The 26,451-nt window shown below is 38.6% G+C and overlaps 1 protein-coding gene across 1 annotated transcript; it reads left to right on the forward strand.

The window, feature by feature from the left end:
• The first annotated feature begins 567 nt into the window (after nt 1-567).
• LOC139724609 (sorting nexin-6-like) lies at nt 568-25,589 on the forward strand. Its single transcript, XM_071635744.1, has 13 exons — nt 568-602; nt 708-755; nt 2,081-2,188; nt 12,317-12,427; nt 13,212-13,333; nt 15,578-15,701; nt 16,564-16,659; nt 18,019-18,124; nt 19,343-19,418; nt 21,040-21,079; nt 22,202-22,288; nt 22,981-23,226; nt 24,074-25,589. Exons 1-13 carry the CDS (start codon nt 597-599, stop codon nt 24,128-24,130), a joined length of 1,227 nt encoding a protein of 408 aa, XP_071491845.1. The 5' UTR covers nt 568-596; the 3' UTR covers nt 24,131-25,589.
• Nucleotides 25,590-26,451: the final 862 nt, after the last annotated feature.

The raw sequence follows: 26,451 nt of genomic DNA on the forward strand, positions 1-26,451 counted from the left end.
AGCACCTATACTGAACCCCTAGCAAACTGGAGACTCCAACTTGATGAGCGCGAAGCGCGAAAGTCCCTTACAATTGGGTCGATAGGGTTCTCGATGCTCTAATTCAATGATTCAATCATATATTTCGGCTTAATAAAACTTCATGTCACAAGATATGCCTATATCATACACCTGTAGATGCTATTCATGCATGCATGCCATGTGAACTAAGGCTCCCAGTATTTTTTGGGGCGTACGATGATAAATCATTACAAGCGGGAGACACAGAGCCTGGGCGGGAGAAAGCGGGAGAACGGGAGATTTCGCGAAAATTTGAAGAGGGACAGTTGAAATCAGCCATTAATTGCTTACAGAAGGCTTTATCATGGGAAGTCAGCATTTCAGAGAAAAAGAATGTTCACTGAAAACATTTTCCCGGAAGGACGAAGGAAACGCTGCTGTATCTTTTCAGCGTTTTCCAGCAGCGCAGAGGAATCGTCCGAGCACCGGTCGTGGATCGCGCGCGAGATGCTTGAGTTCATGTACACGCCCCCAATATATACGCGCTCGTACCTGGTGATGATGAGGAACGCGCACGTGTAACCTGCAGCGCAGCCATGATGGTGGGTGTACCCTCTTTGATCCACTAGAAATTATAACAACATCCTGCTAATTGTGCTCATGACTATTGCTCTAACTGTGCTTTTCTAATCATTTTCATTTAACAGGACGGAATGGAAGACAGCCAAGATCTCTTGGCAGAGGATCAGGGGAAGGTAAGTGTTATGGTCCTCTTCATCCCGATGTCTCCACCACACGAACTTGCCGTAGAACTGACAATGTTACCTACTAAAGCTACAGTAACATTGCGGCTCACACTGCCGATAAATGTTTTGTGTGCTATCGTATGGCCGAGAGGTCTCTCATGAGTGAGTGGTGGCTATCTAGGCTCTTGCAGCAGCAGAGGCAGAGCCTATATGAACCAGTTCAGTTCATTGCATTGATCATCATGATCATGTTGATAGGTCTTCACCACATTGGGTTCTAGTCAATGCATGTCAGGAGTTCTAAACAGTTAGATCCTACAGAAATACCAGTTTGCAGTAGAAAGAGCTAGCAGAGCTAGTCGAGCTCTCGGTAGTAGCCAACCAAGACAGAGGCAGAGCAAAGCGATGCAGTCCAGTGCAGCAGTACAGTAGTGGCGCTACATCCATCCATCTGTCTAGCTAATTCGATTGATTGAAATGCACAAGAATAAAGTAACTCAATGGATCTAAACAACCTGCATGGCACCAAGGTTCGACCTCGCGTACAAAATTTGACCGTGCGTAAAAGCATAGATTCTAACGTTAAACAATTAAATTACCGGTAGGCCCTAGACCGGCTACAGCTATCTACTAGTAATATACTAGATATTTTCTATAATCTAACGTAAGAAATCTGAAAATCATAATTTCAAAAATGAAATGAGGTTCGTTATTCCGAAAGTTAGTAGTACTGGAACAGTGGAAGTGAAATATGATTTGCTAAGCTATTCAACAGAAATGATGTGTAGCACAGTGTGCATTGGCATTGCAGACCTGACTGAGCGATTCCCAATCTATTGAAACACAAGTCATTGAAATGCTCCTACCCTGTTGTCATATACTTCAACTTCACTGGTAAGTCTTCAAATTTAAGAAATTTTTCGATTTTAAGTTGATATTTGTCCGCTACTACCCTGTCATGATCCTGAAGGCTGCAGTCCGCAGCCCCATTACGCTATGCGTATGGCCCGATGGGACTGCTGGTCGCAGTTAGTCATCATAGCCATGCATCATTCATGGGGAGTCCATGACATGGCATTGGCATAGCAATTTCTGCATCTCCCATCTGGAATGTTCAGTATAGTGCAGATATAAAGTTTATAGAAGTTCCTTGAAGTGTCTGCATGTATCCTCAACTACACTGTTAGTCATAAATGCTAGATTTATCAGAATATAACCACACGTCAAGATTAGGAAAAAAAAAAGTACCCTCCATACAACAAAGCTCTGATTCAAGCATTTTCATACACTCATTTCAGATGTAGAATTAGATGAGATCCTTTCATTTTCCACAGGCCAGGACAGAGTCCAATGTGGACCTGAACACGGACACTTCCCTCCTGGTTGACATCTCCGATGCCCTCAGTGAGAGAGACAAGGTTAAATTTACCGTCCACACAAAAGTGAGTATGATGTATTGCACGTTGATGACCCATTCATTTGCACTCTTTACCATGTATGCAGATATATTGTTATATTTCATTTTTTTTCTTTTTGTCTAAAAGAAATTCCTATCAAATTATGTGCAATTTTATACATGTATGACAAAAATGTTAAATGGTTAATCAAAGCTGCTTACTATTTGTGGTATTTTGAGCACATTCAAGATATTGTAATCTCCAAATTCAGAGACAGTAGGGTCTCCATACACATAGAAGTTCTAGAACTGTAACTCTGCATATTCATTATGGGACCTGCTCAACGTTGATGATACTTGTCGATGATAATTAAGTTCATAGTAGCCATATTGCATGATGATACTGATGCAGTACCGGTACTTTTAAAGAAGTTCAGACTTGAACGGCATCATCAGTTGCAATATTAGTAAATGAATTGAAGGACTGTCGGCTCTAAAACAACTGGAAAAGCCATATAAAATCAGATCTCATTGGAGAAAGAATATGCTGTAAATTTAAGTGATATGTGGTTCTGACTTTTCCAAGTTATCACCAATTTTGTAGTGCTAAGGTTATATGCTGTGTTACAATATTGACCTACATGTACACTGTATGCATACAATTTGTAGTTGCATGCTTGCTTGCATGGTGAAGATGGCTTTTATAAGTAGAGTCAGTAGAATCTGACAACCAGAATGGTTGAAGTTTATTAAAATTGACATCCAATATTGGTTTTAATGCAATTGGACATTCAATATTGGTTACAATCATATTATATTGGTTATAATAGTACACCAGCACATGTTATGAGGATGAGAGAATGAATATAATATTTTGATAATTCAGGAGTGCCGATGAACGGGTCACTTTCTGTACTAAAAAACTCCTGGCAAAGTGGCATGTATTTAAGATGTCCATTTTCAGTGCTAACATGCTTAAACCCAAAGCCCCCCCCCCCCCTCCCTGCAAACCTGCCAAACTTTTAAAAAGTCTTGTTTATAGATAATAGATTGCATTTTGAAAGCTTCAATGGAAATTTATGGTAATCTACCTGTAAGTGTTTATTATAAAATAAACAAGTTAGGCAAAAGTTATGCATTCTTCTTGGACCTTAGAACATCATGAAGTAAGAAATCATCTCTGTAAAGTTGTAAGCCCCTCCATATCTAAAGTTAGCAAGATTAGTGCAAGTTTCAAAGATGACAACAGGATTAATAGTTTAGAGCACAAGTGAGCTAAACCTGCTCGTGGTGCTTGCAGATCAGAGCTACCACATTTGCATTTTTGATTTGTCATTTGTTGACCCAAACATCTTTCCTTTTTAATGTTTTAAAGTCATCACGATATGAATGAGAACCAGGCAGCATAGACTCAGTGACATCACTATCAGTTTTAGTTGTTACCTTTGCTATGTTTTTAAAGTTACATCGTAAATATTATAGTCATTCAGATGGAATGACAGAGTGAGTGTGGGTTATGGCAGAGTACTAAAGTGTAGAACGGGTAGCCAATGTGATCATGAGGTTACAGTAATAGAACTTTTTACATACCAGTAACCACTTTCACCATTTTTCATTTTTACCAGCACTGGTAATCCAGTCAAAGTCCCCCTTTCTTTGAGTAGCTGCCATTCCCAGGCACACATTTTTTTTTCTTTAAGTTTTTATTACAATATGCGAAACCCAGATTGAATTGGTGGTCAGCATTTCTTGTACGCATTATATTGTATTGCAATGTGTAGTGGCATACCTGTGGTGATTGTCTGTGAAGTCTGTGTCACTGTTGTAAAAATGTGGTATAGTGGTATCATAGTTGAATTTGTTCATCTTATATGGCTGACTATTTGAAGATGAGGAATTTTAGAGAGAAAAAAAAATTGATGCACATTACTCTAGATTCATGTAAATAATTGGTAACAATTGGTAACAATTTTTTTTTTTTTTTTTTTTTTGGGGGGGGGGGGGGGATATGCAGAGACTCCAACCCTAAACATCTTTTTATACAGGAGATTCTCCTGCCTTGACCCTCCCTAGCAAATTGGAGACTCTGACACCTGAACATGCACACAGTATTATGTGTGTGCAGTGCAAATCACGAGCGCTAAGCGCGACATCCCTTGTGATGGATCCAGGTTATAGATGCCCTTTGGTGCTATTTTGGCCTTATTTTTAAACACATATTGACAGTACTAAAGTTGGGCGGGAGAAAGCTAAATTTCAAGCTGGAGAAAATACATAATTTGTACATCTAAAGCGGGAGACACACAACCATAATGGGAAAAATTCAAACTAAGATGGAAGAGCTGGAGATTTAAGCCTCAAAGAGTGAGATCTGCCACCAAAAGTGGGGAGGGTTGGAGTCTCTGGGTATGTGAAAAGACTTTTCAGCTTAATTAATAACCTATGTCAAATGTGATTGGTATCTGCCATCCACAGCTAAACTTAGAGAAATTAGTTGCAATTCAGTGACTTTTAGATTCATAAGATTTTGAATTTAGCTTGGATTTGCAATTACAGTGTTATCTGTTTAGGTGCAAGAGTACAATGTAAGGGCTATTAGTTTATGTCACATCCGAACATTTCCTGGATCTTTCCATTTACTTGTATGGTTCATTGTTTTTGTTAGCTGCAGAATATATGCACATTATATGCAAATGTGTTGGCTGTGATAAGTGAGACTGTATAGTGTAATGTCAAGCATGGTTTTGATTGTCCCAGTGTTATGATGCTTGAAAACGTGTACATATATTGTCTGTAGATCTTTCTCTTCTTTTTTGTAGCGTCCTGCAAGACCAAATTTGCTTGATACCCTATCTTTAGTAAGTTTTAATTTTTATGTTTGTACATAGTCAGTGCTAACCCTGCTTCTTGCACACTGTCTGCTTTTTACCCCCTCAGATTTCAGCCATTTGAAGATATATTATTATTATTATTATTTTTTTTTTTTTGGTTTTGTTCCAATGATTCTGAAATTCTATTGCAGTGGACATGTAAAAGCTACTCTCCAACATGCAAAGTGCTGGCCTCCTACAGCTTGTGTGAGCAGCTCTTATTGCATTTTAGTTGTGGCAAATTTTAATCTGTGAAAGTACCAAGGGGTACCCAAAAAATAGATTGCAACTTTGAAGTGGCTGCATGCCAGCAAATTGCAGTATTGTGCATTTGCAAGCTATAAACCAGACATAGATTGGTGTGGATGAGGACAACAATGTTGTTTTATTTCTTTATTAAATTCTTATTTAATTGATTTCACATGCTTGACAATGAGGACAAGATGACGATATTGTGTATCAACAAAGGATTTAAAATGAAATATGACTGAACAGGTTCTTTCTGTAGAAAGCTAAATTCTCAGCAAGTGACGCCTACATTTCATGCTCCCGTGTGCTATAAACACTTTTTAGATTCCTCAGTCCGTGAGCTTCAGCTATCCTGCAAGATTCACTAGAATGTTGTAGTTTTGAGATTCTGAATGGAGTAGGCGCTTGCTACTGCTTACAAGCACAATTTGCATTGTAGGAGAGCTGCTTTTCTTTTCCTGCGTTGTGTTTATTGTTTCTACGTAGATTGCATGTGAAAGTAATCAATCATTTGTCCTGTTTACAATGTCAGGTGGCTTTGTTTGTTGCAGCATGCTCTTTGAAATGGCAGTATTGACATTTATAGTTTCCTGAGATCAAGATAAATGTTTTAGAATGCCTGTTTGCATCATGTTATCATTCTAAATTGTTTTCTACATACCTGGGTGAATGCATGAAAATGCAATTGTGTTCAGACTAGCAAAATATGAAATAGTCTTTAATCTTCCTCAGTAGTTCTCTTCTTTATTTTTTAATTCCTTAATTGTGTTTGAAAACTTTACAAGATTGGCAGCATTTGATCTTTTTCCCCCACTGTTTCTTTGTTGTTGTTGTAATATTTCTGTATACATGTTTCTGCACAGACAGTAAAATGAATTTTTTCAAAGTAAACTGTCTTACAATTTTTAAGCTTGACATTCTTGCTTTTGGTCCAGGCTAGTGCAGTAGATTATTATTGTTTGGTTTGTCAAAGAGATCATGTGCTCAAATATGTACCTTGTCACCACTGTAGGGACTTATGGATCATACTTTGTAGCAAGGTTTTTATACCTTCATGTGCCTAGGGAACTTTGCCATATATGGGACATGATTCTAGAATATTCATCTTTTGTGCTGAACTGCATCATATGGTACAAACTTTCCATGTTAACAAGCAGTGTATTCTTATGTTCTGTGTTTACAAGAATAAAATTGAGATAGTTAGCTAAATAAAGAATAGCAGCCAAAGCTTCTTGAACATAGTTAGTAGTGTGTATGTAACTCATCAACAAACTGTAGCATAATCATTAATTGTTATGCTTGGTTTACGTGTACTTTCACTGCCATGGGATTTGCTGCGCATGCTGCAAGTGGCCATTATAAGCTAATCATGGAATTTTGCTCATAAATGTTTATCACATTTTGTGCCATGATTGAAAAGATGGTTTTGCCATGCCCAGATTTTAGATGGTGTATACTGTAAACGTCAATATTTTCGCGCGATTAATTTTACGCGCTGAGCGGCTCGAAAACATATTCGCGGGTTCTTGAATTCGCGCTCCGCAGCGGGTTAATACACAGTCGCTGTTTTCATCCAGCGATGCCAGCGTATGAAAGCGACGTAGCGAGCGCTAGCGGCGCGAGTGTGAGTGTACAAGCGCTCAACTACACTATGTACGTAGTACACTGTACACGTATTTTACTCGATACATGTACTGTAGTCGCGGAGATGTTATGGATGTAGCACACCAATCGGCCATGGGCTCGGTGCGTGCGGCGCGTGCAATGATACTGCTATATGCGTAAACATGTCTGTACTACGGAGCAGTATCATCGACGAAAAAATGTGCATAGAAAATTACGAAGATATATTCGCGCGTTTTTGAATTCGCGCTAGCCGAACGTAGCGCGAAATCCGCGAAAATTAATGTACCGTGAAAATTTCCACGTTTACAGTACATGATACAAGCAAATTCATTCTTAATTTGCATGATGACCAAAGCTTAAAGGGTGTGTACAGTTCTGGTTGAGGTGAGGATTTATTAGCTTTTAACGTTTTGCGAGATATTCAGAAACCACTCTATGAGATGTCAAAGAGCATGCAATTCTAAGAGGTATCAAAAGTTTACTTGATGAAAATGGGTTTTGAAATGGCTGAGATATCCAAAAACAAGGTGAAACAAAGAGATCCTACTAAAAGGCGTGGCCTGTCACCTTTATCATTTTCACTTTTTTTGATATCCATTTGAAAACCAATTTTCATCAAATAAACATTTAGTCCTTCTTAAAATTACATGCTCTTTCATATGTCATGAGAGGTTTCTCATTATCTCAATTTAGGAATGTTCAAAACATGAATCCCCACCCCAACCAGTACTGTACAGCCCCTTTAATGGAATCTTGGAGTTCTGTGTTGCAGCTTCATGATGAAATGTTGACCCTATACTTTGCACTTCTGCATTTGACCATCAGTGAGCATTACCATCATTCTGACATTAAATCTAAATTGTAAAATTACTTATGCAGGCAGAACAGTAAACAAATGTCACAGCTCTGTACTCTATAAATATTTCAAATAGTGTTATAGTCGCCAATAATGCTAACTTATTCTCCACCAATGTTATCTGTTATTTGTCATAGAGATCTAGTTTGATAGTTCACACAAATTAATCTTTACTGGCTGCGCATCACACCTTATAGAGCAAGACCCATGTAGGCTTTGTAGGGTATGGAGGATTGGATGTGCCTTGGTGGACATTGGATTTGGTTCCTTTGTGGAATCCCTTTGTTGCCTGCTTACTGTCAACTTCTGCAGCATATAACTACTAGCTGTCACAAAGCAAGAGCTTATAGTATGAATAAAGAAAACATAAATGTAGCAATGACTGTAGTGTAACTAAGTGATATGGTTCTAAGTCTGTGAACAGTATGTATGAAAAACCGTCTTGGTATGACCTTTTGAAGAGATCATCTGCAGGAAAATTTGTGGGGAAGAAATGTTCAAGCTATGTCTCATTATATTCCACATAGTAAGAATGTTGCAATAGGATTGGTCCAGAGCTGATCACGTGATGAAGCGTAGTTTTGCCCATCACATCACCTGAGAAGAAAAGTTTGTTACACTCTATGTTGATAGTCCCTTTTGTTTCGCTGATCTCCACACAGGCCACACAGTCCTAACGCAAGATGAGTACGCGCGAAATAAAAGTGCGTTGCACTGTGGACTATCATGTGACCGAGGTCACTTGATAGTACACAGTGCAACGCACTTTCACTTCGGTGCGCGCAGTGCGCGCAGCAAATTCATTGTTTTGTCATCACCGCGCACACGTAGCCTAAGCCCTAAGGATACCTAAAGACGGCTAAAACGGTTTCAGATGTGGAATAAAATGGGAATTTCTAGGACCCTAGATGTCGAATATAAAGCAAATAATCAACTTTTAGTTTCAGGCAATGAGACAAACTATCACTTCCTCGGCGATCTGAATGTGTACGCTATCTTTCCTCAGCTGCGCTTCGGAAAGATAGCTACATCCAGATCGCCTCGGAAGTAATAGTTTGTCCCATCACCTTCACCAACGTTGATTATTTGCTTATTGGCATATTTGGTTGAAAAATTTCTTGTGATTGATAATATTTTGCCATCTTGGTCATGAAATGTGTCCGCTACAGTGAGAATTCTGAAGATTTAGATCTTGATCAATTATTATTGACATCCTAGTAATTTCTTCATAGTTTGACTTTTGTTGAGATTCCAAGTAAATTCAGTTCCTTTGGAACAAAATGTGATTTTTTTTTTTTTTACGTGTTATTGAGTGGCAAAGAGGAATGAAATTGATTGCACGTTATTAATCTGCAATGTGTGTAAAAGGCATACCACATTTGAAATTGAACAGCCAAAGTTGTATATATTGGCAGTCTAGCTGTTATTACTTTCCCCACATATTGGGCTCAGAGGAAGCATAAATCTGCAATCAAGACATTTTAATCCTCTCTTCAGAAAAAGTCTCACATGAGTTTGCAGACACATCAGTGACATTTAACCCCCTGTGTACCACCACTTTAGAATACTGTTTACATCTTACTAGGAATCGCTGCTAGTGTTAATGAGTGAATTAACATTGGTGGTGGCTCTGTTCTCTCTCTTGGCAAGGGAGTGGCTTGGATAGGAGTTCAAAGGTATATTGGATTCTTCCTGTCCAAAACTTAATAATAGGTTGTTGAATCATTTTGTGCTAGAAGCCCTAATGAAGCATACTTCCCCTATGCTTTGTTATGATCCTGCCAGTTCTAGCATGGAATGAGCTGCTATGAGATGTAGTAGCTTTTGAGTGTCTTGATATCTGAATTTATTCGAGGAGATTTCTAATTCATTTGATATTGATAAGATTGGGACATGAGAATGAAAAGAGTCTCAGGAAAGCTGTGTTGAACAAGAAACATGAGGTATAGCATCATATTCCAGAAAGGTATCAATTAGATTTTTTAAAACAATGTTTTTATGTGTCCAATCAAGGAAAAATTATGAAAAATTAACTTATAATACCCTTAAGATTTCTTATAAAGTTCTTCAGCCCTTAAAGAATATGATATGTTAAAGGGACAAATTGAAGAGTGAAAAAGAAATCATTATGTCTTCAAAAATGAATACAATGGATTTATGGAGAAGATTTAAGGTGAAGGCACACAAATGTGTGTGATGCTGATTGGTGCTGCCCTTTCTGAAGGAGACTCTACTTGCTTAGTTTCGTTTTCAAAGCACTTGACGTTCAGTTCAATGTGTACAATTTTGTAGCTCCTTTGTTTTGAAGCAAAACTGATGCACTCTGTGTGTGCACTGTGTCAATTATTCAAGTTTTCAGTGGGGTTTGGATGGCAATCAGATGCATTCAGGTTTAGAATACCCATGATATTCAAAGCAGAGAGACAATGGCTAAGCATTGTGCAATATACAGAGTGGCAATTGAGGTACTGACCACATACTACTAGTACCCAGTAGATGTCTCACATACAATAACAGTGGTAGACATTCTTTTTATAATTTCTTTTTCTTTTTTTCTGGGGAAAATGCTTGATCTTTCTAGTGAGAATGGTGTTTTGAGTCTTAGTTGCATTTGCCGGTGATGGCTTCAAGAATATCCATGTTTGTTGGATTCATTTTGTTTGTTAAGTGCTTTTCTAGAGCAGTGATTTTACATTACTTCATTTGTTGTACATTTACCTGCTTTTTATGATGACTTGGACCCCGTTTACAGTGCGGGGCTGGGCTGAGCCCTGCAATTTTGTCCGTTTACACTGCTGGGCTTGGCCGTGCTTTTAATTCAAACCTTTCAATATTTTGTTGTAGTGGCGCTCTGCTTGTAAACAAACGCAATTTGGTATAGTCTGGTTTTCAGACCCTTTGCCAACTGGATTCCGTGGGAATGAAGTCGCCGTTCGGGCAAAGGACTTTGCCGAAGGAAAAATCCTTTGCAGGACAAAACCACCTTAAACTATACTAGTTTTCGACGTTAAGGGCCCTGGGGTTAATATCCTGAATAACGAAATAGCACGGGAGAGGGTTTGGAAGCCAGACTAAAATTGGCCGCGCATTTGGCCCAGTTTGCGTTTACACTGAGAAAAGGCCGGGCTCGGCTGCGGCCGATGAGACCACCTCCAGAGCATGGCCAAATGCGCGGCCAATTTTGGCCCGGCATTTGGTTTTTTGCGCGTTTACACTGAAATGAAGGCAGGCTCGGCCACGGCCGAGCCACGGCCGAACCTCACACTGTAAACGGGGTCTAGAAGATGCGTTATAGATATTGTATGAGATCCTTTGTCTTGTTCATAATTATAAGCCAAGTATGCACATGATGTAAATGGGATAGGGCTTCTTATGTTGATGAGAATGCATTTCATCACGGTGGGTTATGATCTGCAGTTTTTTTTTTCTTTCTTTTTTTAGTTCAAAACTCGGAGATTATGGATGATTGCGATTCATGGGTGATTACTCATACAATTGTAGGTGCCTTAGCACTTGTGATGCATAATTTATGTCATCATTAATGATATTGACTCTTGTGATTTGAGAATTACTAAGGACACACAGCATTGAAATGTCCTGTAGTGAGATCATTGCATTTCAGTGGTGTAGCACATGCTTTAGTGTTGGCATTAGTGTTTTTTTTTGTGTGTAATGCCAAAAGGGCAGCTGAGCATGTATTTGCAGTAATGAGTGGGACTGACTTCATGCATTCCTCCAGACTCTTCATTTGTCATTTCTTCTATCATATAATGCTATGAAAACTAAGAGGGAGGATGTTCAATCAACTTGTATTTGAATACATAAGCAAAGTTTGGTGAGATTAAATGGCTATTATGATCAGCCACAGAATCACTGTCCACTTCAGAAATAGAAGAACACAATTGGAGAATGTAATTTCTTGAATTAAAGAGTACATGTAGGTTTCTTCATCAATTTGACCAAGATCATACAATTTTGCCCTTTATGTACCGTACTCTCAGTTTACAGAGTACGTACATACGGCATGCATAAATGGCACAATGTACTCGTAGTACTTATTGTCAATAGATGTGTATGCTGTAGAGGTTTTAAAGTCATGATATTTGACATGAAACACAACATTACAAACTGTGTGAGAAGTGAGAACAGTTCTTATTGAATTTTCGTATCTGGTGTCCTCTGCACATTGTGTCTTTTAACCTGTCGAGGACAGACTGATTACGCTACAACACGCCTTTCTCATAGACACCTGCTTGAGTATACTCGGGACTCGTCCTTAACTGGTTAATGCAGGCCTAGAAAAACTTGTTGTTGATGTTGTTATCATTGTTGTTGTTGTTATCATCATCATCTGATCATCACTGTTATTGTTATATTACTAAAACTCCACTTCAGTTGATATGTCTTCATAATTTGCTGTCTTGTTCATGTGTTTCTCATACTTGTATTCAATCTTAATATCAATTTTCCTTGTGCATGGGGAGAAAAAGACTAAGAAATTAAGAAGTTGCCAAGTTAAATATATTTTTGTATTATCTCTACAATTATTTCTGCTTTGTTCTCGTTATCTTAGACAACCCTTCCCGAGTTCAGCGAGAGTGAGTTTTCAGTACAGCGAGAGCATGAAGAGTTCATCTGGCTCCATGCTATGTACGAAGAGAACGAGGACTACGGGGGAATCATTGTAAGTTGCCATTCTCCCACTTCATGCTTTGTACCTTCCTGTGGTCATTGAAAGTGTGACTTTTTTGCTGCACAGAGAGAATCATTGAACATAATACCCTCGTTAGATGCTGATATTGGTTTTTATGCGTCTTTTTGTTTTATTGTCTCCATAAGCAACGAAAGGCTGTTTTGCTTTCACTCTCGTTACCTTTGATTCAGCTTGATAGACGGAATAATGTCGCCTTTGTATGATGTATTTGATCCTTTTCAAAGCTTACCAAGTGCTGTGTCATGGTGCATGGAGTAATACAACATATTGCCATCCATATATTGCAGTAAATGTAGTCAGTGATAGATATTTTTGTGACTTATTTAAGTAGCATTTACTTCATGTAATGTTGAAATGCCATCCCAGTTATTACCATAGCATTGACAAATGTGGCAGCGAGAAACGTGAATTAATGTTTTTGATTCTTTTCTTTATCCAAAGTTCCAGGCAGCCTGTAGAAAGTTTCTGCATGTGATAAAGAACCAAGCTTGATATCTGATTGATGTGAAAGTTTCATGTCATTTGTATATACAGGCCCTGTTAGTTTGCTGTTATAAGGATGAACTATACACATCCTTTTCAAAAAGCAAGATTGATTGTTTGATTGTTTGAATCATCTTATTCAGAATTTTGATTGTTGACAAAATGTATTCATAGCATTTACAATGAACAGCTATTCTTTATCAACAGCTAAGGTATTACGAATGTGCATCAAAGTGTCATCATGATCTTTTGTTATCGCTCATGAAAATAGATTCCCCCAGCGCCACCAAGGCCAGACTTTGATGCATCAAGAGAGAAGCTCCAGAAGTTAGGGGAGGGTGAGGGCACCATGACAAAAGAAGAGTTCAACAAAATGAAGCAGGAGCTGGAGGCGTAAGTCTAAGCCACAATTACTGCAGAGATGTCGTTATGGTGTAGGGGGCTGGGGGCATAAGTCTAATCCTGTGCCATGTTACTTTTGAACTGCTGTATGCTTTGGTACTGTCACACTGTGTGGGGTTGGGTATGCAAGTCTATTGTCCTTCAGATATTGTTATTAAGATGCTGTATTACTTTGTGTTGCTGTACACTTGAAACTATAGTGACTTGACAGAACTTTGTTCAGCAATGCTTTTAATGGATGTAGTGGAAGCGTATTCTGTCCAGTAAGATTTCCTCAGTATTTGTCTTATTTTCTGGCAAGCAAGCTAAGGCGTAAGCTGTATAGTTGTGTTTACCAGTCGCAACATAGTCCTCAACCAAGCTGCAAAAAGTTACAAATGAACATCAGATCAGATAAATACCAAATAGTGGGTGCAGACCTTTAAAGTTCTCAGAATGCTTATTGTTGAGGCAAATTCCACTTTTAGTTTTGATTCGGTATGCAAGATTATTGTTCAGAGAGGATGTACTAGGGTTCATGATTTACTAAGCAACTTCTCATATTACTTTCTAACCCCTTTATCATGGTGGGTGGGGGGGGGGGGGGGGATGAAAAGAAACCTTTCATTTTCTTCCTTTTATGAGAAGGTGGCCAAAACAACTGACAGTACATACCAAGAATATAGATGCAGTATTGGACAATGAATATACTTCACCCAATATGACACATTTTGATATTTAGATGTTACATGTTTTTATGCCTCCGCCACGAAGTGGTGCCGGAGGCATTATGTTTTCAGGTTGTCCGTCCGTCCGTCCTTCCGTCCGTCCGTCCGTCCTTCCGTCCGTCCGTCCTTCCGTCCGTAATGAATTTTGTGGACAGGGTAACTATCAAAACCTTTTGAGGTAGACTAATGAAACTTGGCATGTATGTGTATTAGGGGGTGAAGTTGTGCCTATCAACTTTTGGGTGCACATGCTCAAGGTCAAAGGTCAAAAGGTCAAGGTCAAATGCTTAAAATTGCACTATTTCCCCCATATCTATGCAATGCCTGAAGATATTTTCTTGAAACTTCGTGTATACATGTATTACCCAATTAAGATTCTTTGGTGAAAGTTTGGGGTCATGAGGTCAAAAGGTCAAAGGTCAAAAGGTCAAGTAAAATGTTAAAATTTCACTTTTTTCTCTGTATCTTGGAAATTGTTCAAAGTATCTTTATGGAACAAAGTATGCATGCATGTACTGACTGTCAGTAGTTAGCTAGGGAATTTGGGGTTTATGGGGTCAAAGGTCAGGGGTCAAAGGTCAAGGGCAATATTTTGAAATTTTACTATTTTCCTTATATTTATGCAATGCCAGCAGGATTATTTTTTTAAAACTTAATGTATGCATGTATATTACCCACTAGAGATTCTCTGGGATTTTTTTTTTTTTTTGCCAAGAAGGTCAAAGGTCAAAAGGTCAAAGATCAAGTGAAAGTGCTGAACTTACTACTTTTTCCATATCTCGGAAGCGGCTCAAGTAATCTTTAAACTTAGTACATATTTATGTATGTTCTGCCTGACAGTGATTCTCTTATGAATCAAAGGCCAGATGAAAATGATAACAATTTACTGTTCAATACAGAAATTGCACTTTTTCTCCATACCTTGAAAATTACTCAAGTGCGTAAACTTATGAAAGGGTCAAAGTCGAAGTTAAAGTACATGCTCTCCTATTCATCCAATTAAACATAGGTCAAGGAAGGTAGATGCATTTGTGACAAACATGTCATTTTGATATTTTGCCAGTTTTGTGAAAATGTAATCACACATTGTCCACATGTACTATAGACCTATTAGGAGAATCGTGCATTATGGCAGAGGCATACCAGTTGCCATAGCGACATTTCTAGTTGAAATTATGACTTTGTGTCCAATTTGTAATTCCATGCATATTATTTGACCTAAAAACAAACAGGAAGTGCAAATACCTGTTGTGATCATGACATAGCCTCAGCTACTTCCCAACAGTTGGCTGTAAATACGTAGAGTTTGAAGCAGAAGCAATTGGTGAAAGTTTAGCAGATAGGATGATATCACATATGATTCAATATTGCACACAATACATATTAACAAATTAATACAAATATTGAAGAACAAGGAGAACATCTTGAATGTCATGTTCACATACTTTTCAAAATCGCACATATCCTTAAAGGTTAGCATATAAAATTCTGATTCTTTTTTTTTTTTTTTCAAATTGGCTACCTACAGTGAGTACCTAGCAACATTCAAGAAGACTGTGGCTATGCATGAAGTGTTTCTACAGCGTCTAGCAGCCCACTCCACCCTGCGAAATGATCACAACTTCCGAGTCTTCCTGGAATACAAGCAAGAGGTTAGTTGGGTGCAAAGGAAAGGAACAAATAGTTTTGAATTGAGATGTATGCATTCAGAAAACAGATATTATGATAACTAAACACTTTATATGCCTTTTATCCGCAAAACCGTCGTTTTTGGTGTGCTTCATTAGTGTGCATTCATATGTGATGACCCTCGTCTTGGTGTCTGTGGGTCAGAGGTAGATTTCTTTCAAACGTCCAAGTGTTATTTTGAGATGGGGAGAGTCAACATGATGCCACCCAAAGTAACTGTAAAAGAGCTTTGTGAGAGAGATAAAATGTCTTTGCAGAATACTTTAGCCCAAATTCATGATCATCTACTTTCATTATACGTGCAAATATGGTCAAAGTTGAAAATCTGTCACACTGTTTTGCTTGTATGTTTTAGAAGCTATTTAGTTTGAGTTTGCAGTGTTCAAATAATTTGCTTTTGCTGATGCAGCAGTGTTGGGAATAAAGAACCTCTGTATCCCTTGCTTCATTCGTTGTTGATGCTGAATGTATGCAAACGAATACAAGATCATTAGGCATCATCCTTCAACTGTATTTGATCCTAAATTTATTATACATTAGCCTGTTTTACTAGACAACCGCAAGTTTTACACAAAGATATTTAGCACCATTTGTATCACACACCCTTTGCACGATGGTTTTGGCATACTTATGACTCGACTACATTACAAGTTGAATGAACTACCTCTCTCAAAAGTTTGAACCAAAGACAGCAGTATAAATTTCATATGTAGCATTTCTGTTCATGAGAGCAGTATAGCCATAATTGTGTAGCCTTAAGTGCATGATTTGTGATTATTACACTTTGTGATAAGAATGTTCTGGGCCTTGTTTCCATGTTTCCAGTTAAATGTGCGAGGGAAGAACAAGAAGGAGAAACTATCAGGCCTCATGAAGTTTGTCACCAAGTCAGTGGATGAAGTGCTTGTTTCTGGCCAGAAGGTAAGACAACGAGGGCAGTTGGTTCTTTCTTTTTCCAGCTTTTTCCTGAGATCTTTGCTTTAAAGGGTGTGTACAGTTCTGGTTGAGGTGAGGATTTAGCTTTTAATATTTTGTGAGATATTCAGAAACCACTCTATGAGATGTCAAAGAGCATGCAATTCTAAGGGGTATCAAAAGTTTATTTGATGAAAATCGGTTTTGAAATGGCTGAGATATCCAAAAACAAGGTGAAATAAAGAGATCCTAATAAAAGGCGTGGCCTGTCGCCTTTTATTATTATCACTTTTTGGGATATCTCAGCCATTTGAAAACCAATTTTCATCAAATAAATGTTGAATCCTTCTTGAAATTACATGCTCTTTCATATTTTATAAGAGGTTTCTCATTATCTCACTTAGGAATGTTCAAAACATGAATCCCCACCTCAACCAGTACTGTACAGTCCCTTTAAGCTCAGTTTAGACACTTTTGTATTGTTTTACAGCAATTTGAAGCATGTCCACGTTTTTATACCTCGCCATGAAGTGGTGCCGGAGGCAATAAATGCAATGTAATGACACAGAACCAGTGTTTACCTCTCTAGCGTTGTAAACTTTTAATGGATTCTTTAATTAAAGTGGCATTCCCTTTGCCAGAATGTGATGTGGTGCCTTGATCCTACACTTGCCTATGCGTGATGGAGAGGATGAAGACTTTGTGTCTCAAAGTCATCTGTATTCCACTGTCTATTTTTCTCTCCTGCATGTATCCATGCAGTCATTGCACTAAGATCTCTCTTCCGTTTTTCTATCATTTCAGCACTAACTGCTGTTTGCCACGTTTCATTTATCTGTCAATATTAAATATATATAGCTCTTTTATCTGCATGTACAGTCCGACCTCGACTATCCGGCTATCTCTTATCCTGACTTCTCTGCCATGTGGACATGCTCATGCAGTAAAGACAAAAATAAAAAAAGGAAAGGGATTTCAAACTCGATTACATCTCTTACAAAATTCACATGATTTACCTATAATATTCTGATAGAACATTTTGAATTTTTACAGTATAATGTTTCAATTTCTGTAAAAAATGGACTGATTTTGAATAGGCCAGTATAGATCCAGTTCCAGTGTAAGCTAACTGCCAGTGGGTTGGCAGATACGTGTACATGTACATAAACATTGTTTGTCCCATATCCGGCCTAGTTGCTTATATGGACAGGCGTCAATCCCTACATGGCCGGATAAGAGCGGTCGGACTGTATACTTTGTTCATCACTCTTGAGAGCATCACTTTCTGTGTACTGGCTATGTGTGGGCGTGATTCTGATGGTGCACAGCAGAAGCATTTAGCGCTTCTCAATTTATATTCCGCAGGACGTCGATACTTTTTTTGAGCATGAGAAGAACTTCCTGGTGGAATACCACAACAAGGTGAAGGATGCAACAAGCAAGTCAGATAAGATGACACGAGCACACAAAGGTACAAATTCAGTCCCCTCTCAGTTTACCGTAAAAGTGGAAATTTTCGCAGTGTTCAAATTTTCGCACATTTCACGCAACCAGAAACTGGCGCGAAAATAAAAGAACGCGAATGTTTTTGCTTTCCATATGTTCCGCGGAATTAAAAGCATGTGAAACTCTTCTAACCTTGCCGTGCGCGAAAAATTAATCGCGCGAAAATATCCACTTTTACAGTAGTGCGTTATTGTAGTGGCCTACATTTTGCAAAGCATTGTACTTATACTAACCTAATCCAAGAAGCATATAAAATCTCTTAGATATTAAAAACGAGATGAACCTGTGGACAGGTTAAGTGGACGTAACTTCCAAAGTATATTGCCACCTGACTGGATGGCCGGAAGAATAAAGCAGCGTCTTGACTACTCTGCTTCTTACCTGAAATGCCTTGCCCATTCTTAACAAAAAAGCCATGTAGTGGGCTTGTGTTAGGCATACAGAGAGCAGGGCTGTTGTGACTCAATGGATAGTATCACAGATGTACAAAACAAAGATAGGACAAGCAAACACTTCAGGGTTTAATTTGCCAAACCTTCGTATGTATTTTGAAGGAGTCACAATCTGAGGCATAATTTCTCTATTTGTGTGTCTTCGATGTTGAATGTACTGTAAAAGTGGGTATTTTCGCACGAGTAATTTTTCCCGCTCGGCCAAGTTTGATCAATTTTGAGCGTTTTTAATTCCGTGGAATCAAGACATTACATAGTGGTACATATAGCAAGCAAAAATGTTCGCGTGCTTGTATTTTCACGCTAGTCTCTGGTTGCGTGGAATGTGCAAAAATTTCCACACCTCAAAAATTTCCACTTTTAAAACATTGCTTGATACCCAAGTAAAGGGATATCCCTTCTTTGCTGAAATAAGAATAAGAGTAGGATTGTTGTACTTTCATGCTGAGGTAGATCCTTCCTACATTACCCAACACTGATTCATCCATCACAATGACAAATACTGTATGGAGAGTGGTTGCAGTCTGCATTTGTGTACTGAATAAGACAGAGAATCCAATGGAGTTATTGTGTGGATACCCCATTCTTAGCATCTGTTTAGTGATTATATTCATACAACGTTATGAATGTCTGTTTATTTTATGTAACGGTATATAATTATGAAAATGAGCAGTCTGTTCAGTAGCTTTTACATACACTGTCTTTGTTTCTCCCATCTTTGTTTCTTACAGATGTTGCAGATATATATATCAAAATCTCGTCAGGATTATTAGGTCTTGGAACTATCGATAAAACAGATTTAGACAAGTAAGTGCACTCAAGTCGTACATCATGCATATCTATTTTGTTGATCAAATATGTTGAAGGTGAAACTGCACTGTCATATTGTGTGTGTTTGTGAGAGCAGGGGCCTACAACATTAATCATTAGAATCAAGTCCTAATTGATAATTTTCAAGTCATATTCCAAGTTACCTAATCAGAACCAATTATTGGGAGATGATTTATGGCTGAATTAAATGATGAATATCCCTGCTTCCAAGATGCATCATTTAAAGTGAAAACATAGTTTTGGTAAGGGTGTGAGAACCCGTCTGGCACCATTTCATATTTGCTTGCAATATATCGAAAGAGTCTGCAAAGAAACTTGCCTGGCTGACGCGATTTGCCTGGATGATGAGTCGTTTTGGAGTATTTTGAGATCAAAAATAAAAGTCGGTTTACCAACTTATATTCCAGAAGGATCCAGACTGACTCGGTCTCAGGGAAAACTCGACCCTATTTCATACAATTTACACGCAGTTCGTGATCGCCATTGATATTCTACTGTATAACAAACGAGGCTTTACTGAACAGACAGGAAAGTGTGCGCTAATCCTATTTAAAACAAATGGACCGCGCGCGGTCCTCAAGCATATTACGCACATCACCTGAGTTGCTGAGACGCGCTGTTTAGTGCTTGATAAGCGCACACTTATTTTACATGTGCGCCAAAGAGGTTTTTTGATGCGCGCGTTGTATCAACTGGACCATAACTGCGACTAGCCAGAAAGCGAAGCGCTATTATGCAGGCCGCTCCCATAGTACAACACTGTACAATCCAGAGGGACACGTTGGCCCACCGTCAAAGCGAGGCCGAGTTGTCCCAGAGTCCGAGTTTAGACTGACCCCGATCAGGTAAGTTCTGAGATTGCGACTGCGGTGAACCTTTGTGGTTAATATTTTGCATTTTCGTCGTTACCCATCGAATATCTTGTTATTACAGCGTTATTCCGCACATTTCTTAGGCATACGTTCACATTTGGGAGCGAAATTTGACAACTTTTGCAGGCGTACCAGAACTATGTTTTGGCTTTAAGGTTCTTACAAAAACTATGTGATATCGTCAAATATGAATCTTCTTTTCAGCGCAGATGTCTAAACCCAACAAGATGGAGTGTAGATATTATGTATACCAATAAAGGGAGATGGCAGTTGCTAGCCAAGTTACTGATTTGAAATAAGACGTAATATTTTTGGGTTCCACTTTAATGTACTGTAATGAGTGGTTTGTATAATTGCAGAGATATAAAGAGTTGGCGTGTATATGGACATTTTTTTTTTTTTGGGGGGGGGTCATAAAAGATCAGCTGTGCTTAGACGTCGGCAACATCAGAACATTACGTCAAGCTGTATTCAGGTTGCTTGGTGGAATGTCAACAAATTGTTACAGGTGATGCACTTGCTTGATGCAGGTGGAGATGTTTTTAACCCTTCCTGTCCCAGAGATTTTGGGCAGTGTGTACAATGCTATGTGGCATCCTGTGCCAAGCGGCAAGCAAAGCGCACAGAGGGTTAATAAAGAATCTCAATTTTGCAATGTCTGTAGGATGATACGTGACTGTTGCCTTTCATTCAATAGTTACTTGCCTACATATTGTCTTCTACAGATTCTTCAACAAGATTTCAGAGACATTTGAGAAACTGAGGGTAAGTTCATATAGCTTCAGTTGTACCTGTTAATACTCATATCAGTGTAGTTACCCTGTATGAGCTCAAACATCTCTGAATGTTAAAAATGAGTAGCATTTTACTTCTGACCAATACGCTGTCAGTATCAGTGTGTATCATTGACAATAAAGTAAAAGTTGTTTGTTCACTTTAAATTGTAGTGGTAACAGTTGCTCTGACTTTGTACTTGGTAACATGAAGCATATTTTTTTTTTTTAATACAGAGGTTGATGGCAGAAAAAAGAAAACCCAACAACTTCTGTTATTATCATAGGCATTGATTGTCAAGAAAATAAAATTGTCCCTCTGCCAGAAGGTTGGTTTGCTAGAAATTACTGTTTCCACAATTATCAGTCCTTTTTTTTTTTCTTCAGTGTATGGATAGTCTTGATTGATATATCAAAGTTTTGTTTGTTTGTTTGTTAAGATTCCCTCCATCATTACCCTCTCCCCCAAGGCAACTAAGCCTCTCTGTTGGACAAATAAATTTAAATTGGCACTTGCCTTTTCAGTTATGGGCACTGTGCATAGATGCCCACTTATCTCTTGTTATATACCTCATTTGATGAAACCTTGACTCTGATTGGTTGAAATTGGGGCATAGATTTAATGATTGCCTTCAGCCTTACAAAACCCAAACTGTCCCATAGTGCTTAACTGCCCTCTATTGGTGTTTACGTGGATATGTGTATGTGCACTGTAAATGCTTTGCTTCCTTAGCACGAGAGGTGACCTGTGTCCAATGCGATTGCAATACAAACATCTATGGCAGCTCTTGATGTGCGTTGGCATTTGGCCAAGTAAACAATTTTTCTAAGTCTATTCAGTGTATGAAACAGATAAAGGTTGCTTTTATTCAAGGAATTTTCGATAGTATTGCCCCTCAGGATCTTAAATCCATGCTTTGACCCTTGGTGTGCAAGCTTCTTGGGTCATGGCATGGAGTCGAGATCCTTCGGGCAGGGCAATAATATGAATAATGCCCTGAAAAGCAGTCCATATCTGTATTTTACGCCCTGCCCACAAATAACCTCCACAGCAAAGAGTAGAAAGATTTTAGTAACATGACATTGATGTTCCCCATTACTTTACTTCCCACAGAAATTAGAAGCTAGAGTGGCATCAGATGAGGACCTAAAGCAGTCGGATCTTCTGCGCTACTACATGAGGGACTCGACAGCAGCAAAGGTTGGCATAGCTCTCTTGTGGAATGTTTTTGGACATTCACACTCTTCACCTGATAAAAGGAAGTTTTCAGAGATTTTGAAACCAATATATGAGCTCACAAGCAAAATATGTAAGGATCTGATACTTTAAGATTTGTTTTTATGACAATTTTCTGGACCATTGCCTCTGAAGGGTGACAGGGGCAGAATTTTTTTTTTTTAAAGTTTGTATTATGGTCCACTCTCATATTGGCACTGACATTAAAGAACATAGGGAAAACAGCACAGTTTAATTGACTCTACAAAGCCATCTATTTTCATATTTCACAAACCCATTTAATGTGATGAACTACTTTGATATGACAGTAAAACAGTATCTTTTAGTGGAGTAGGTTTAAGCCAATGTGTCACCTGTCAAATGTAACACTGTATACACCATATATTTAGCGAGTCCAGTTTTTGCAAACCGGGACTTCTGACAATTACAGGAGTGGTTCAATCGCGACCGTGGAGTCCAGTAATGAACAGGGAAATGTACCCTTGTTATGCTTGCACTTCGCATTCATTTGGGGATCAGACTCGGTATATTTGTGTGTTGTCAAATTCATGGATAGCACCCCACTCATGAAATTAGTGAAGATAAAAACCTGCAAAATGTATGGCTTAAACAAAATGTGGTTTATAATCTGAGCTTTCTTCGCCCATTTTGTTCAGAATCTGCTGTACAGGCGCATGAGGGCTCTGGTCAACTACCAGAATGCCAACAAGGCTCTGGAGAAGGCCCGCATGAAGAACAAGGACGTCCACACGGCGGAGAAGAACCAGACGGAGGCCTGCGAGAAGTTTGAGAAGATGTCGGACGTGGCGAAGGGGGAGCTGTCGGACTTTAAGGCACGGAGAGTGGTGGCGTACCGGAAGAATCTCACAGAGCTAGCAGAGCTGGAGCTCAAACATGCCAAGGTATAGATGGAGCATCATATCATGGGGCATGCATCACTGAATGTATGACAGATATTGGCATTTTTTGTAGAGTTTAATACAGTGCTCACCCAATAAGCAAGAACCGTTTTTAAATAGGAACACTGCATAAGTGTTTTCCGTAGAAAAGAAAGACAGATGATGAAGATGCGAGTCATTTTTTAGTAGGTGACCATCACCATGCTTCTTATTTTCAGCAATGTTTCCACCATACCTTAAGTGGATTATGGCTCTTGCAAGGCTCAATTTCGTTGAAGCAAGGTCTTATTTGCGATGGTTCAGATGCTTTGTGATGCAATAAGCCTAAGGCACACAGGAAATTTTATTGCGTTCCATGTGCACATTTAGAAAGATACTGCCTTTTTAGTGGGAAGGTAAGTGTTGCTTTATACAGCTGCATGTTATTTCAAACCATGGTCAAAACATTCTCACTTCTGCAGTGAGGTTGGAGAGGCATACCCAAAAGTCCAGGATAGGGCCCCTGCGTGAACTGATTAAATGTTCAAAGGAGACGGAATGGTTACTGGGAGGGGCAAGGAGCGATGAGTGTAGAGGGTGATGGGATTCATGCTTTTAGTAGCCATAAGAGATTCATAATCACAAGATGTGTGCCGTATTTGTTTTATGGCGTTTTTTTTTTTTTTTTTTTGTTTTTTCCAAGGGGAGGGTAGCAAGATATCTTGATAGCTTGCTTTGCTGTAGTCATGAGAAATTCTCTGTATTTTGATCTTGCACAATTAAGAGAGAGGTCTTCCCTTTTTGCCCCACATGTGCTCACTGTGCTCTTTATGTCTCTTCTATCCTTTCTTTCTCTCCCGTCCATCTTCAGGCACAAGTCCAGCTGCTGAGGAACTGCCTAGCATCCTTAAAGGAGGAGATGCCCTGACTCTCCACTCTAGCATAGAAGAAATCATCCACAATTATTCCTACTCTTTTCTGTCGGAGAAGAGACGAGAGAGAGAAAGTTATTTTATTTTGCGATGGTAATTTTTGACCGGCATGCATTATTTTGCAAGTCTCATCAACACTCTAAGCCTCTCAATGCCTTGTATCATGTAAGTTGTACATAGAAATCTAAATCAATCAAAGTAATTGAGAAAATCAACAAAAATTTACTGACTTTGGCAGCAGGTATGGGTACTTTGTCATAGTTCTGTAATATATTCTCTACCTGAGATTTATTTTCTATGTGCGAAATATCTGTTCATGTCCTAACACAGATCATATCTCTCTTTTCTTTTTAGTCAATAGATTTCTCCACCAACATTTTAGACATAAAAATAATTCTGTTCTGCTAGTCAACAAGTCAGCAAATAGTGAGAATGACGATTTTAAACTGTGTTTTGAGTACTGGTCAAACTCATGAGTTACCAGGTATCCATAGTTAGGACTTTTTTTTATTTCACTGTGTTTGAACCAAAGCATGCATTTATTATCAATAGGTTGCAGCAATGTGAAGATTATTAACTGAGATTTATGAAAATGATCTATTACAAAGCAAGGGCAAGTAAGTTTTGAAGAACTATCATCCAAAGTGCAATTATCTGTTCAATTGCAGCATGCTTATACTTCTGTTCTATCAAATGCATTCTTTTCTCAAGGACATCTAGTTTATGACCAGTCTGCCCTCCTCATGCAATAAGACAAAGGAACAAACTTTTTAAGTGCAACAGGAAAGATAATGCAGTTCAACTGAGCAATTTTTTATTTCATTTGAAGCAGTGAATACAGAAAAGAGCCCGTGTTAGAAAGAAAGGGATTTTACTCGACAAAAGGAAAATAGAAAAACAAGGAAAACAGTTCCACAAAATTCAAAAGTAGAAACGAAGGAAATGCTTGCTAGATAAAAAGAAAATTTCTTACGAGTAGCATTGGACATATTCCTTACTGGTTTGAAAAATGATGTATTGTATATTGTTCTCATCATTCTTGCTTCCATGACTGTTAAAAAAGAAAAGACTACCAAGTGTTCAGATTATGACCCAAGCTTTTCTGTGTAATGTTATCCCGTTTCATCCCTTGGAAGGATCATACAGCACCCTGTCATCATTGCTGTGCAGTGTTCACAACTAGTCATGTTACCTGATCACTTTCCCCCTCTAACAAGATGAATTATACACTGCATCTGAGTAGAGTTGTTTGTACGGGTAGAAATAACAAGTCAAAGGTTGTGACACCAGACCACTTCTTAAGTGGTACATTGTATATTGATTCTTTTCTGAACTGCTCATCGATTGAACTTCCCACTAGCTACCTGAACCAAACACAGCCCGCACCATGTCTCTCCAAGAAGGGAGCGAGGCTCATTTCGTGGGTCTCAGAATGCCATGGGAGTCATCACCAGCCCCCCTACCCCCCCCCCCCCCCCCCCCAACAACCAAAGATTTGGTATCAATGGACAAAAATGAATGAGATGTCAAGTCTTCTTGGTATGTGCCACAAATTTGACTGGCATTTCAGTGGCCATGAGGATAGACACAGTATTTTTGCAATTCATTTCTTTGAAACAAAAGAAGACAAGATTTGTATACACCTGTCTGTTTGCCCAAAGAGTGGAGCCAATGTGCATGTGATTTATTGATTAGTTATTAGTGAATTGATATTGAAAAACATTTAAATAGCCAGACATTGGTATGTCCTTGAAAGTTGTGCTTTCAACGAATGTATCGGCATGTGCTTAAACATTTTAGCTGTATTTACAAAATTTGTCGATGGGAATGTCCTCTGTCCCCAGACAGTTCAGTCAAACTGTGTTGTAGAATGATATTGCTAGTCTACCATCTACTTCCTCTACTTTTATCAATCATATAGGTTTATCTCTTTTGATATTTTTGATATGTTAAATGTGCTTTATACGTTTGTTATGGTAAAGTCCGTAGAAATATTCACAATGTAGAAACACTAAGCTATTTCATTTTTATTTTTTTCCCATAGCCACAAGTTACTATTGCCATCTGGTGGTTGGATTTGCTTGTAATATGTATGGCATGTGTGAACGTGTTATTGAATGTAAACATGTAAAACTTATAGTGTTGTATTAGCTGTGGCTGCATTGATATTCTTTTATTTCTACACTTGTTCATATGTAATGACATTCCATTTGTGCATCCTTACCCTCAAAAGGTAAAATTTAGAAGAGAATTGTGATTAGGTCAGGAGGGACTTACAAGGAAGTACTGTGGTACATTTAGACTTTGTTTGGGTTGA

This window comes from Diadema antillarum, unplaced genomic scaffold (genome assembly GCF_040938485.1).
Source record: "Diadema antillarum isolate AM-2024a unplaced genomic scaffold, OU_Dant_1.0 scf00000223, whole genome shotgun sequence".
Lineage (NCBI taxonomy): Eukaryota > Metazoa > Echinodermata > Echinoidea > Diadematoida > Diadematidae > Diadema > Diadema antillarum.

Excerpts from the sequence above, each read along its gene's own strand:
- LOC139724609 (XM_071635744.1), top strand. Across the intron at positions 12,428-13,211 it reads AGGACTACGGGGGAATCATT|ATTCCCCCAGCGCCACCAAG; the intron begins GTAAGTTGCCAT and ends TCATGAAAATAG. Across the intron at positions 18,125-19,342 it reads GATGACACGAGCACACAAAG|ATGTTGCAGATATATATATC; the intron begins GTACAAATTCAG and ends TGTTTCTTACAG.